This window comes from Camarhynchus parvulus, chromosome 6 (genome assembly GCF_901933205.1).
Source record: "Camarhynchus parvulus chromosome 6, STF_HiC, whole genome shotgun sequence".
In the NCBI taxonomy this organism is placed as follows: domain Eukaryota; kingdom Metazoa; phylum Chordata; class Aves; order Passeriformes; family Thraupidae; genus Camarhynchus; species Camarhynchus parvulus.
The window spans coordinates 23,433,893-23,447,565 of record NC_044576.1 but is presented as its reverse complement, the minus strand read 5'-3'; the positions used below and the strand labels follow the sequence as shown (position 1 = coordinate 23,447,565).

At 45.0% G+C, this 13,673-nt stretch overlaps 1 protein-coding gene across 6 annotated transcripts in view; it reads left to right on the top strand.

The window, feature by feature from the left end:
* SH3PXD2A (SH3 and PX domains 2A) overlaps positions 1-13,673 on the top strand; it is a 235,230-nt gene that overhangs the window by 168,922 nt on the left and 52,635 nt on the right. For 4 of the 6 annotated variants that reach the window (XM_030951063.1, XM_030951064.1, XM_030951062.1 and 1 more), the window contains one exon: positions 5,869-6,000. In XM_030951063.1, coding sequence (XP_030806923.1) covers positions 5,869-6,000 — 132 coding nt within the window. Of the gene's footprint in view, positions 1-5,374; positions 5,562-5,868; positions 6,001-13,673 lie in introns of those variants that run through there. The other 2 variants (XM_030951066.1, XM_030951065.1) reach the window with 2 other exon arrangements.

The window sequence follows — 13,673 nt, the reverse complement described above, 5'->3', positions numbered from 1 at the left end:
CACTTGGGGAGAAACTTCTCGTACATCAATCACGGCTGCCAGCCTGGGGTGACCATTGCTCAGTGCATGATGCTCAATCTTGCTTTATTCTTAGGCATTCTTTGGGCTTTGGACAAGGTTTAGGCTAAACTTCTTTGGCTTTGAGTCTTCTGCATTACCTAGGTGATCAGATCCAAACCATTCCCTTTCTGCTTTCCACCCATATCTATCTAATAGCAAGGTGTCACCTGCTTCTGAAATTCTCTTCTGAAAATACAGTAGAGTGTCTTTGTGCTTTGAAAAAGAGCTACTTGGCCAGGCTCAGGGAAGAACTACAGAAATCACAGTGTATTAATAACCCATTTGATAAACTTGCCAAAATGTTTATTTTCGTTTATAATTGGCAATAATACAGACCTTGAAACTGGATTTGTCCTGAATTTCTGAAGTAACTGTGGGAGATGATAAACTTTTGTCTCTTTGTGACTCAGGGCTGCTACACCAAAACCTCTGAGCTCAAATTATTAGGACTGGGAGGATTGCTATCTGGCAGGAGGGATGAAGATGAATCCCCTTCACTCACAGCTTGTGGCAGTAGTAGTCTTACCTTTAGGAATAATTGATGTATAAATACAGTCTGAATTTTGGTAAGTGGCAATGGGGCTGAAGCGTGACAGGCTTCAGTGCAGGAGTATCTAGATGAGTCAAAGCTCCAATTGTTTAAGGCACACAAAGAATAAAAAATGAACAAAAATCCAGAATACCAAGACAAGAAAAAAACCCTCTCACTGAACAGAAGAGAGATCCTAGACTGGGAAACACAGTTTTGATCTGAATCCATGTTGTCCCCATAGAGATTTGTAGCAGGCTTCATTAGTCTCATCTCACTGCTTACTCTAGGAATGGGTTATTTTAAGAACTGCTTTTCCAACACTGCTGCAATATGATGAACTCTTGTGTACTCTCACATGCATTACATGGCAAAGTCTGTTTTATCTTGTGTGCAGTACACACTTAACCCAATTTTCAGATGGAACTAAGCTCTCTATCTTAACACAGCTCAGGATAAATCACGGGGAGAAGGCTTAAAGAAAACATGCAATTTTAATGTTAATTTTTTATAGCCATATGGTCCTTCTGATAAGAAAGAAAAGAGGCGAAGTTTTCAGGGGAAGGAATTCCATGTGTTTAGAGCTAGGTGTATGATTGCTGTAAGGGGTTAGACTGATCTGAGGATTTTAAGTAGGCTTGCTGCTATTCTGGGCTTTTTTTTTTCCCTTCATCCTTCCCCAAAAGGAGTTTTCCAGAAATACATAAAAGTTTACCCTTCAAGAACTGGCTTTAACAAGAAACCGCAGCTCTAGATCCAAGCTACCACAGTTACTCCTCCCTGTGTGTGGAAAAGTGCAGAGCTGTGCCATTATGTTATGGAATGCCAGGACACTGGGGGCCGTGGGTGCCAGCCAGCCCAGCGTGCAGGCTCTGCACGTGTCCCCAGCAGCTGTGCCCATGTCTGCACTAGGGCTGCACTACCTGCAGTTGGTTCTTCAGCTGTGACTCACCCTCATGGCGTTCACTGGCCGTTTCTGTGGTTTTGGCTGCTTCTGCAGCACTTCCATTGACCAGCCCAGTACTAATTCATTTAGTCTTAATCTGTAAACATTTGATTCATAATCATGAAAGAGCAATATAAAAGCTTGTGCACTGTATGGATTAAAAGAGCAGACATGTTTATAGCCTGATAACAACAGAGTAATCTGGCAAAGATGAGGAGTCTCACATTCCCATATCCAGATGATTTTATTTTTGGAGTCCAGTTGGTGGTTTTCATTTTTGGCTATTGCAAAACCATCATAGGTCGTGGCTGTTGCAACACAGGAGGAGGAGGAGGATGATGTTGGAACGGACGTTCTGCACTCTTATTTAGGAGGCTTTCACAGTAGTTGCTGGTCTCTGAGTGCAGCAGGAGGAATGATGCTCCCTCCTCGCTGCCTGGTGAGGGGGACAGGGTGCAACTGTTGTCACTTAGTAGTGCCAGCTGTGAGGGGCATGGAGAAGCTCCAATGACATTTCTGCTCCGCCCCAGGAAGAGAAGTGCTGAGGTGAGGAGCGGGAGGATTGTAAAGTGGAGCCCTATGGAGAGGAGGAGGGGTATCCTCAAGACTTTAACCGGGAAACGGACTCGAGGCAAAAAGAAATGGAGAGGCAAGCAAACTCTTATTTCAGCCAGCAATCTGTGCTCTGCTCTGGGGAGGGCTTGCAAGTTGGAGCTTAACCAAAACACTGATTCTGCTTTTTTGGAGGGAGAGGAGGGGGGACCTCTACCTGGCACATCAATGTTATCCTGTCCTCTGCTCTCCATTTCTCCTGCCTGGGCTGAAGACACTTTCTAAAAAGTAGGGCTGTTGTGTCAGGGTGGCATTGCAGCTGCATGTGAGCTTGCTGGGGAACTTGTGCCACGCGGCATCCCTGTCCCCTGGCGTACTCACACTGAGCAGGCTGTTACTCTTCAATGCATGCTGTGTCCTGTGGTACAAATTAGACCTGAACTAATTGGCAGGGATGCGGAAGCGCCCAGGGCAGCGGGTGTAATTGGTGCTGTGCTGCCTGTGGTGTTGCCTGTCTTGTTCTTTTGAATCCCCTTTGGAGAGTCTGACATAGTGTAGCAGCAATGTTGTGGGCATCCTGAGTGTCACTGAGCAGTAATTCATCTAAAGCTTGTGGGGGATGGAAGGCTGAGGAGGATTCGAGTCCCTTACCCTACTGACTGTGCCTGAAGGGAATGTAGCAACAACCCGAACCAGGGTACCCAGAAAATGGTTAAAGCTTTTGATTACTGGAAGGAGTCGTTTCTCTGTCTTTTCCTCCTCCTCTTCTTCCTTTCTTTGCTCTTACTGAAATCTTCCCCACTGTGCAGTACCTAATCTTGGGTGACCATCACTCCAGGAGCCACAGGGACCCCACGCCTCGAAAGGGGGATATCCTCTAGGCATGATCTGCTGCAGCTGTAAATGAACAAGTTTATTTGACCTTGGTTACTTCCTAGAACAAGGAATTTATCACCCGATTTTTTTTTGTCTTAATAGGAGCCCTGTAGCAGTTATACAAGCGTCTGTTAAAACAATCTCTTAATTGTATGTGTTCCTCCAGCCTCTGTAGTGACAAAGAAATCCTCCTGCAGTGACTACCTTATCCAAGGCAGGGAAGAGAAACCCAGAGAAACCCTGCTGGGTTTCAGATATGAGAAGGCAGATATAATCTTGCCAAAGTGTTTTAAGTGCTTTTTTTTTTTTTTTTGAAGCAGAGTTGAGAGGTGGATTTGAAGCACTGATTCTCCATGTTTCCTGGCAAGGGCATTCCCCTGGCACACAGTCCCTGGTGTGGCCTCTGTGGCTGTGTGGCTGCTGGTGGGGTGTTTGCCAGGCTGGTCCTCTCTTTGTTCCCAGCAGGGACACATGCATCACATGAACACTGCTCCTGCCAGCAAGCCTATGCAGTCTCTTGTATTTTTTTTCCTTACTCCAGTCCCATGAAAACTGTCTAGTAGGTTGGAGGAAGGAAGGCATTTGAGTTGTTGGTTTAGCAGTTATCTTCCTGCATGTCCCCGGCTCCCCTTGCCACTGTTTGGTCCCTCTTGCCTTTCTACACACTGAATTCTCTGCTGGTGCACGTGCATAGACATAAGTCCATGACAGCTTTTGTTTCTGGTTAAAAAACTTGTATTTATCTCAAGACTAAAACAAAGTAGGGGTTGTAGGTATTACTTGCCTAAGCAGGTTGAAGGAAGATTATAGCGCTGATGGATTCTGGACTGGAGAAAAGACTGTGTGGGAAACTGTGAAACAGGGGATAGCATCTCATTGTACTCTAGATAGCCCAACTAGCACTGGTCTAAACCAGAATGCACGAGTCAGGTTGATTGATCATGAAACGAAACATGATGCTTATTTGGAATGGACAGCTATGGTGAAAATTTGTATTATAAATTTTTATGTTGTCAGTTCATGGTCTTCTCCTCCTATTCCTGCTACTGGCTGGGGTTCAACAATCTATAGAAAAGCTAAATCTCTTAAACACAAGCTTCTAGAGGAGATGACTCCTCTTTAAAGAAAATTAACTTGCGTAATTTGAGGAGAGGCAGAGGCATGCTTAGGGAGCAAGGAAGTCTTCTAATTTTCTGGATTTCTTAAACCTGGTCCAAGGGGAGGCATTGTGATAGTGTTTCCTTTCAGGAAACAGTTGAATTAATTGCTTTTTTCCTAGGATTTTCATTTCACAGGATGCTGTTTTAATGGCTGATGCATTCTTTACCTCCTTCTTGGCAGGGATGCTAATTACTTGTCTGTAGAATCACTTTGCATCTCCAGTCCAAACACATATGAGCATGCTGAGTTTGGAAATACAGCACTCAGCATCCTGTGCTTGCTTGTCAGTCCCTTGACTTTTCTGGTGGATAGTTTCAGACCATGCTGCTTCCTTCCCGTCTCTTGTAGCCAATTTGTCATCAGAAATTCAGGAAAACCCAAAGTCTGCTCCTGTCTGTGTCCCTGTTGTGTAAAATGGGACATTCAGCAAGTTGTGTATCTGCTTCTGTCCTCCCTTTTATTTGGCATCTTAATCCAGAGCAACAGGAACTGCCTCTCAATATGTATCATGTTAATTATGCCAGTGTCCCAAACTGCTGTAATTGAGAAAACCTGTAAAATAATTTTGCATTAAGGCATGTTGGCTCTTACTAAAGACCTAAATGGAGCGGTTCTTATGCCTTTTCAAGGCGGTTTCTAGGCCGAGCACAGCCGGTCTGTGCCCGGGTTTGGGAGCGCAGATTCTGTTTGTGCTGCGCTGCAGAGCCGAGATACAGCAGCCCAAGGGCTCCCTCCACATCTGGCACTGCGCTGTGCCTGCCTCGTGGCTCCACCTCGAAATGCATGATTTCGGTTTGGGGGTGAAAAAGTCAGAAATAATAATAATAATAATAAAAAAAAGGCCAGCGGTGTGGGGGAAGGGAAGGAGGGGAGCGTTATTTTGCACCTTTCGTGGCCCCTGTTGGCGTGAGCGCCTGCTCTCATTCATAAATGGCTCTGACAGCCGAAAGCCCTTGCTCCGAAGAGAAATCAAACAACTGGGGGTCGGCTCCGAGGGCTCCAGAGGGGCGATGGAGAGGGGGAGCCGAGCCCCGTCCCGCCGGGGGAATGCGGAACCGCGGGGCTGCCGGCGGCAGGGGGGCGGCCCTGTGTGAGCAGAGATCTGGCGCTATAACTTTTTTTTCTTCTTCTGTTTCAAGTAAACACTCTTCCCCGCCCTCCCCTCGCTCCCTCCACCCCACCTCCCTCTCTTTCAGCCCCGCTCATGTGTTTCTATTTAAGGGCTGCAGTGCAGACGAATATGATTGGCATCTACAGCCCCCTCTTGACTTTCAGCTCAAGCCTTTAGAGTGGAGAAGGAGCTGAGCCGCCAAGGGGAGAGCTGTTTCTTCTTTGGGTTTACTGGGGGGATGGCTCAGCTGTGGATTTATACTGCTTCTGCCCAGGATTTTTTTCTCTGAATGGGAGCAAGGATTGTGGAAACCATGTTGGGAAGAGGTTTATTTTCAGAATCCATCATGAAACTGTGCAACTAATTCACTTTTTTGGCTCCTTTTTGTATTTTTTTTTCCTCCCCTTTTTTCTTCTTCTTCTCTCCAATGTCCCTCTGTGCTGCTGGGTTGTGGGCCAGAGGAGGCTGTTTCTATATGGCCAGCCATTTGGGGATATGCTGCGAGCCAGGGTTGTTTGCTGATTCGCTTGGCTCTGGTGACAAGTTGGCCTGTTGTGAATCGGATGGACGGAGGTCGCTCTCAAGGAGCCATGGCTGGAAGCTGGCTTACGGCTTGCTTTTTCCCTTCCCCAGGTGCTGATGCTAGCTCTGAACCCATGATCCTGGAGCAATATGTGGTGGTGTCCAACTATGAGAAGCAGGAGAACTCTGAGATTAGCCTCCAGGCTGGAGAGGTCGTGGATGTCATAGAGAAAAATGAAAGCGGTAAGTTATATTTGCTGCTTTTCCCTCTTCTGATGGTCTGATTTTTGCATTTGTTCTCTGCTTTCAGTTTCCTCATCACTACTTGTTAGCTATACGTTTGCTCCATCTGGTACAGTTACTATGTCTGGCAGAGGATGTTGAAGTTTTTCGATGTTGATTTGGGCTGGGAGCCAAATGTTGCCTTCTACTGTAAGAATGTTTCATAGGTTTTGTGTGTTAATTAGCCAAGGTACGCTAATGGAAAATGAAGGTGACGGAGAGAAGGATCTGCAGCTAATGAAGCTGATGTATAGTAGGCTGCTATAGCTGCCCTGCTGTCTCTTCAAGTTTCTGTCAGTATTTCCATTACTAACTCCCCTTGCAGAGGATTTATAGGATGAGTGTTTAAAAATTGCTTGGGATGAAACTTGGCTTGACAGCTTAGCCCGTGGCCCAGAGCTCAGTAGGGAGGGGAGAGAATGTGCGTAGATAAATACGTGGCCATGCACAGTTTCAAAACTTCTTGCAGAAGTGTTAATTGGGGAATTTTGAGGCAAAGAGGCAGAGGCTGTCATGTAAAAGCAAGATGAAATCCCCTTCTGCCATGCATGGAATAACCAGCTTGCACTTTGAAAATGAGATTTTTGGCAAATGTTTGTATAGATTTCTTTTCTGTACTCGAACGTTTGGATGCCTGGTAGCTTTGAGTTGGGCAGAACACATGCAGGAGTCTGTGTACGTGTGAGTGGTTGGAGTGGCTTAGCAGCTGGTTTGAATAACTGCCTGTCTTCAGCAGCTCCCCTCCTCCTCTCCAGCACTCCTTGTGTATTTATCCAGAGCTGTTGTCCAGGACTGGTTTCCAGCCCACTCATGACTTGTGTGTCCTCATCCAGAGGAGCTGCTGACATATGGATCTGTTCAAGCCAAGGCTCACGTTGTGGTGCCTACACGTTCAGGGCTCTTGCCACTGGCAGGCTCTGGAGTGTGCTGGGCACAGCAGAGCTTGGGGACACTGGGGCACTCTGATCCAAGGTTCAAATTCAGCTTTCAGAGCTTTGAGCCAGGTTATCCACAGAGATGGCCATGCATTGTATTTTTTCCCCTTCTTTTAATGGAGTGGTGATTTCTCTGTTGTATGAGAGCCTCGTGCTTGTTTGGCTCCAAGTGATACAGTCATTTTCTGGCTGATGATTTCGTGTAGAGTCCAAAAGGATTGTGTGTGGAAAGGCAGTGGGTAGTGTGGGCAGAAATACCAATCTCCTGGGTACTGACTGTATCACTTACAGAACTAATGGAAACCAAACTGCTCACCTGCCCCCTTAACGGCAGTGGTTTTGATTGAAGTGGGAAAAATGTCTTCATTTCTTGAAGTATGTCTGGCCTAGTGGACAAGCATCCTCCCTTCCAAGCCTGTGGCTTCTCATTGTCAGTAGTGGGTGTCCCTGCCATCAGAGCAAGCCTGGTTATATTGTGGCAACTTATATTCCTATTCATGGTATCCTTATCATGGATAATGGCTTATGGAGCCAAGGGAATTAATTGGGCTGTTAAATAACACAAGTGTCTGAATTCCAGTTACAGCTCCTTTGTGTTTTCATTAGTGTGGCCTCTTTGCCTTGCACAGTTCAGACCACATTGTATTGAACCACATGGTATGCAGAGATAGAAATGGAGAATGTCAGGGTTTGAATTAATTAGGAGGTCCTGGAATGGGACTCTTCTCAGGGAACATCCTTGAATTTGGATTATACTTCTTAAAACCATATTTTGATGCTTGCCAGCCAGATTCCTTAATGTCCATGTAAACAAGAAAGGAAATCTGAAGCCTGGAATTCCATACTGTGATTTTTCTCTTTATATATGTACAAAATAAAGATATCTATATGCTTAAAAAAACCCATCAGATAAGCTCATAAGTCACAGATTGGTGATGGAGAGAGCATCACTTGCTTGGATGCCTTTTTTGACTGTTCTTGTAGGGAGCTCATGATTTAATTATTCCAATAACAGGACTCCAAACAGTCACTTAATTCTTACCCTGGTTAAGGATACCACAGGAATGACCTCAATACAGTATCTTGTCTCTTCAGCTACAGCTGAACTTTTGGATGGCATGTAATGAAACTAGCAAAATTTTGTAAAGAGTCAACATTCAAAACATATGAATTATGGCTTGAATTTGACTATCTGCTTAGTGTAAGCAAGCAAACCTAGAAGATGTGGTTATGACCTCTAAGAACATGGGGATATAATTTCCAAGAAAATAAGATTATTGGGCTATGCACATGTGTAATGCTTCATTTGACTATATTGTTGTGTGGACTTTGTAAGTGTTGTGAAGCTCTACCTGTGATGTATAAATTAGGCCCATTCTTCTAATCCATACAAAGGAGATGCAAGGTGACTTGGATGTCACTTGCAGCAGGGACAGTGTCTTCAGTGAAAGGAAGGAAATGTGCCTGGACAGCTTGTTAGCTGACAGCTGAAAAGTCCTGTCAGACTGGACAGTGTGTGTTGGATGTGATGTTGGGCCAATATTTTGAACTTCCTTGTCTGTACAGACATGTATATAGCATATCATGTCTGCTTTGGGTGTCTAACTGTACTTTGGGGAGCTTAGATGTGTGTAAAGGCACAGATGATTGTTTCATTTTAAAACTTTGCCTGAATAGGGTTGCCTGCTGATGCCAAGGACACTTAAATGGTTCTTTTGTTTTCTGGAGCAGAAAAAACTTCAACTTGGCTTTGTTGCATGGCTTTCATAGGAAGGAAACACCTTCTCTTTTCTGGTCAAATGTCCCTATGTTTTTTACACAAGGAACCTCACAATCAGTTTCCAAATGATGGTGCACATTTCACATCCTGCTGGATGTTTTCTTCTGGACACTTCTAGGGCCTGAGCTAGAGTTACCATCTTTTCTGGTGTTTGCTTCCAAATCGCGTGCTTTCCTGAAGGGACCTAAGCTGTGCTTGTTCAGAGCCCAGTGTATAGGGCAGAGGTAGAAGGGGGGAATATTTGGTATTTGATTTATTGAAGCCTTATCTGGTATTTCATGAAGCTTCCTTAGCTTCACCTTAAGTGTGTCACACCTGCTGTATAGTATTGCTCAGTGTTAATTTTCTCATATAGGAGATGGACGTTGTCTCATTTGGTTTTCTCTTTCACTGAAAGAGTTGGATAAGTTGTCCTCATTATTGTGCTGGTGGACATTATTTGAAGTTCAATTTCTGTCCAGTATTATGACTTAGGAGAAAGGTTAGTGTAGTATATGCGGTGAATAACTTCCAAAACCCTTAATCTGAGTTGTGAAGCCTTTGGGTCACTATAACGTGGTTGTTGCTGCAATTACTGTGGAAGCAAGCCTTGCTAGACTTAAATAAAGCTGTTGTACTTCAGAACAACTTTAGTAGTGTACCAGCTCTCAGGCTCCAGCATTTCGTTTTTGTAGCAAACACCTATCTTGGCTCAACAAAAGTTGTTCTTCAGACCTCAATTCTGTTTATGAGATCAAAATACCCAGTGTGCCTGTTGTATCTGATGAATACTTATCTCTTTCTTTTTTTCCCTTAGCTGGGAGGAAAATCTGCATGTAGCAATGGTCACAAATGCATCAGGAGAAAAAAGGAGGTTTACAGTCTCTACAGATGTTGTCTGGAAAGGGGCTGTAGTTACAGGGCTTGTGTTTCTTGCTAGAAGTGACTGTGATTTGTTTAAAGGCATGGTGTAATCAACCTGCTCTGTCCAACACTATCTAAACATTTCTGAGTTGTTTCAGAAAAACTATGTGAGTAGTTGACGTAAGTCCTGTCTGTCGACTACATAGGCTTCTTTTAAACCTTAACCAAAAAAAGCCTCATGGAATGACTTAAAAATGTATTTCTGCTGCAGAAAAGAAATGTTGTGACTTTAAAGCAGGAATCCGACAGATTTCTTTAAGGTGGAAGAGGGAGGGCCAGAGCAGCTCCCTCTCTGCCAGGTTTTGCATGGATGTGGCTTGAAATGGTCAAGCTATAAACTGTGTCGGCAGTGTTTGCAATGGAAAACCTGACAGACAGTGAAGTATGAGCACAGTCCCGAGCACCTCTGCCTCTGCTGCTGCTGCTGCTGTGCCTGCAGGCAGGATGGGAGCTCTTTCCTTGCAGCCCCTGGGAGCCCTGCCTGCGGTGGAGACGTCGTGGGATGGCGTTCTCAGCTGGGCTGAGCAGGGCTGTAGCCATTTCCTCTGCAATTACATAACTGCAGACCAATTTTCAGTGTTACAGTACATGTAATACGTAAAACAAGGCTATTATGGTTAGTGTAACTTTATCAGGACCCAAAGGAATCTCTGGGAAGGGAGGCTGCTTTTCTCTCTTTATCTGGGCTGCGGGCTTAGCACTGAAGTATCCATGAGGAAGATCTTTGCTCATCTGGGAGTCCTGGCTTAGAGATCCTGGGACTTGCTGGCTGTCCACACAGTGTCAGGAGATGAGTGTGTGCCTGGCAGTGTTCTCTGCTACACCATTTGGTTTCACTGGTGCTGCTCACTGGCTGCAGTCAGGGCCTGGGAGAGGGACATAGAAAGGCCACAACTCTCAATTCCAGAGATGCACTGGCCTCTGTATTGGAAGCTCCCTGTTCTTAGATTGAGGGCTTTTGGAGTTAGGCTTCTGCCTCTTCATGGGGAACACAGCGCCCTTCATTTGAAGGTGTTGCTTTCCAGGGTTAAGTGGATTTATTTGGTTCCAGAAGGGGTCAAGATTACTTTCACAGTTAATTGCTGCATCTTGGCTAAAGGCACACCCTTAAAGTGTTCTAAGTAGAAACAGAGAAATAGGGTTTCTTGCAACTCATGGACCAATCTTGCATCTTCACATCCCTTCTGCCATGCCTGTCTTTGCAAGTAGCATTGAATTTTATACACCTTTTTTTAGTGTTGGTCAGGCTTTTGTTTTAAATGTTGTAAAGATCACTGTTTCTATCTTGCATCTGCTTTTTTGCTGCTCTACCTCTTTCTCTAGGTCCTTGTCTTTGTGATCCCCCCTCTATACACAGAAGGGACTGTGTGCACTGCTAGAAAATGTCCCTGAGCATTAGTATTATCATGTAAAAGCTGGCCAAACCCAGTACACTTCTGTTTATTCTAGCAGATAAGTGGCAATCTAGCAGCTTGCTAGGTTTCAAATATGACTGCAGCTCTACGCCAAATTGCAAATGCAGTTTCCTAGTTTGCTTGTGAATTGTCAATAGCTTTGCATCCACCGGTCAGGTGTGCTACCAGACACAGAATTGCCAACACTGTGCAATTGGTGTGTGTTGGGTTCCTTTAGAAAGTGAGCTTTTTTTTTCTCTTCATGTAGCATTTCAAAAGAGTGTAATTCACCAGATATGATGCAGGACTTGATTTCTGTTTGTACACCCAGCTTTGCCCTGCTGTTCGTTCTGAGAAACTACTTCAGTTCTCTGTGTTTCCACTTCCCAGTGTGTCTGTGTATTTGAATTTGAAGCCTTGTAAGAGACCAAGGTCATGATATAAAAAGTAAATACTCCCTCATACAGGAGCCCCTTCCCTTCTTGGTCAGTCCTTGAGCTGTGCCTGGAATTTGAGAAGAAACAAACACTTGTGTAGGTTGAACACTTTTCCTCTAGCACCTTTGGCTTTATCCCAGAGGACAGGTTTAGATGAGTGGCCCCCACTAAGTACCTGGGACAGCTTGTCCAGCAGCTTCTGTATGTGCCAGTGTTCATAACTCTCTGACAAGGAGAGCCAAGCTTAAGGAAGGACCACCCTTTTCCCTCTTTAGAGAACAAAGGTGTGTATCCTTCAATGTGCATTCTGAATGCCACGCTGCCTTGCCATGTCTCCTGCCTTTCTGGCACCAGCCCAGCAGCAGAGGTTACTTGATCCACTTATGAATCAGTTCCTGCCCTGCTGCAGTTTCTGTCCAACGTGTGTACTAATGCAGTCAAACTCGGGCCATCTGAGGAGGCAGGGTGGGTGATTTGGAATTTTTGGCTAGGAGTTACTGGAAAGTTGTTTAATGTCATTAAAAAAAGTGTTTGTAGAAGTTCCTCTCCAAACAGGGACAATGCTGGCAAAGCAGAGATGCTTTCCTCCTTCAAATGTTTGCAGCTCGGGGCTGGAGAAGGGCTGCTCTGGGCAGGCAGAAGTTCAGAGCTCTGAGTAAGGATGCTCAGTGGCACTTGCTTGTCTCACTGCAGCAGTGTCTTTGCCTTCAGGCTTTTTGGAGGCAGTGATCAAGGCTGGTTGTTCTTTTGCTTTGTTCTGCAGCAGTATAAGCAAAGCATCCTGTTGGTGCATCTGGTTGCAAAGGGTGGGTTTTATTTTAAATTTTAGCTGTCTTGGAAACTGCTGTCTCTGGAGGGAGCCTGGGTGCTTGTTTTAAAGTAGTCAGTGGAAATAAAGTACTGATCAGAGGAACAGAGACATCTGCCCTAACCCAGGTTCTGTGCTGGCTCCAAGGGAAGCCTGGGACAAACTTAGAGCAGAGAGGTAAAACTGGATGTGATGATTCGCTCTAGCCAAGTTCTCCTGGAAATCAGCTCCTTTCTGGGAATACAGTGCCTGACCAACCCTGCAAACAGGCACTCCCTCTTCCAGTGGCCTGTTTGCAAAATGTTGAATGGATGGAGAGAATTTGCACTCACACCAGAAACAGCTGGGTCAGCAGGAGATGAGGAGAAGCCCTCCCTCCTCTGCTCTTGCCCTTGGGAGCCCAAGGGTGGGGTGACACTGTCTAATGACTTTAGCAGATGGAGTAAGCTGGAAGCAGCCCTTGACAGCCTACCCTGAGCTCTCTGGTGATTGTTTTGTAAGCTATTTTCTGAACACCTTTTTTCTTACCTTTTTCCTCATCTGGTTGGATTTTTAACTCTGTGCCTCAATAAAGAGGATGGTAGCTGCTTTCTTTTTCTGGCTGTTTTATTTTCAGCAGTCAAAACGTGTTGGTGTGGCTGAAACTCTGGTTTGATTTTCCACAGTTAAACTTGAATTTACTGTGCCCAGAAAGGAATCATGCCACAACATTTCTGAAGTAGTTACCTCTGAGCTGCAGTTCAAGGCTGCTCTGTACATAGGTTTGAATAATGAGAGGTTGGAACTGAAGTTCCTAGGCCAGCCTATTGCTTGAGCATCACCACATCAGCACCTCAGCTGAGCTTGGGATGTTGCTGCACAAAACAAAATTCTTGAATTATGAATGTTTTGTGATATTTATGTTGCTATCTTGTGATGTCTAAATGGCTTCCTCTGCCCCACTTAGTAACTTTCATGGCAATTGACGTTTGTTTCTGTTTAAGAGCTTGGCAGGCAATTCTGTGTTGGAACCAAAGCAGGGTTGTTAGTACTCTGTTTTGTAGTGGTCCTCTATCACTGTGGAAAAGGAGGTTGTTCTCCACTGCCACCTCTGAAATGCCTGTTGTTTTGTGACTGTGCCAAGGGATTAAGGTGGGCTCCTGCTTTCTGCTGATGCTATATGTTCCAGGCCTGTGACAAGGGGAGAGTGTCCCTTTAATTGGGCTGTGACATTTCCATCTCTTCTGGGAAGCTCTTCTGCATTTCAAAGACATCCTTGCTTGGTTTTCCTTTGCCCAGCTTCAAATTGCAGTTGGTATTTGCTCTGCCTCCTTGATGACAAGCTCATTAAGAACTTTTGAAATATGTCTGTCTGCTAAAACTCTGCCCTTTGCAGTG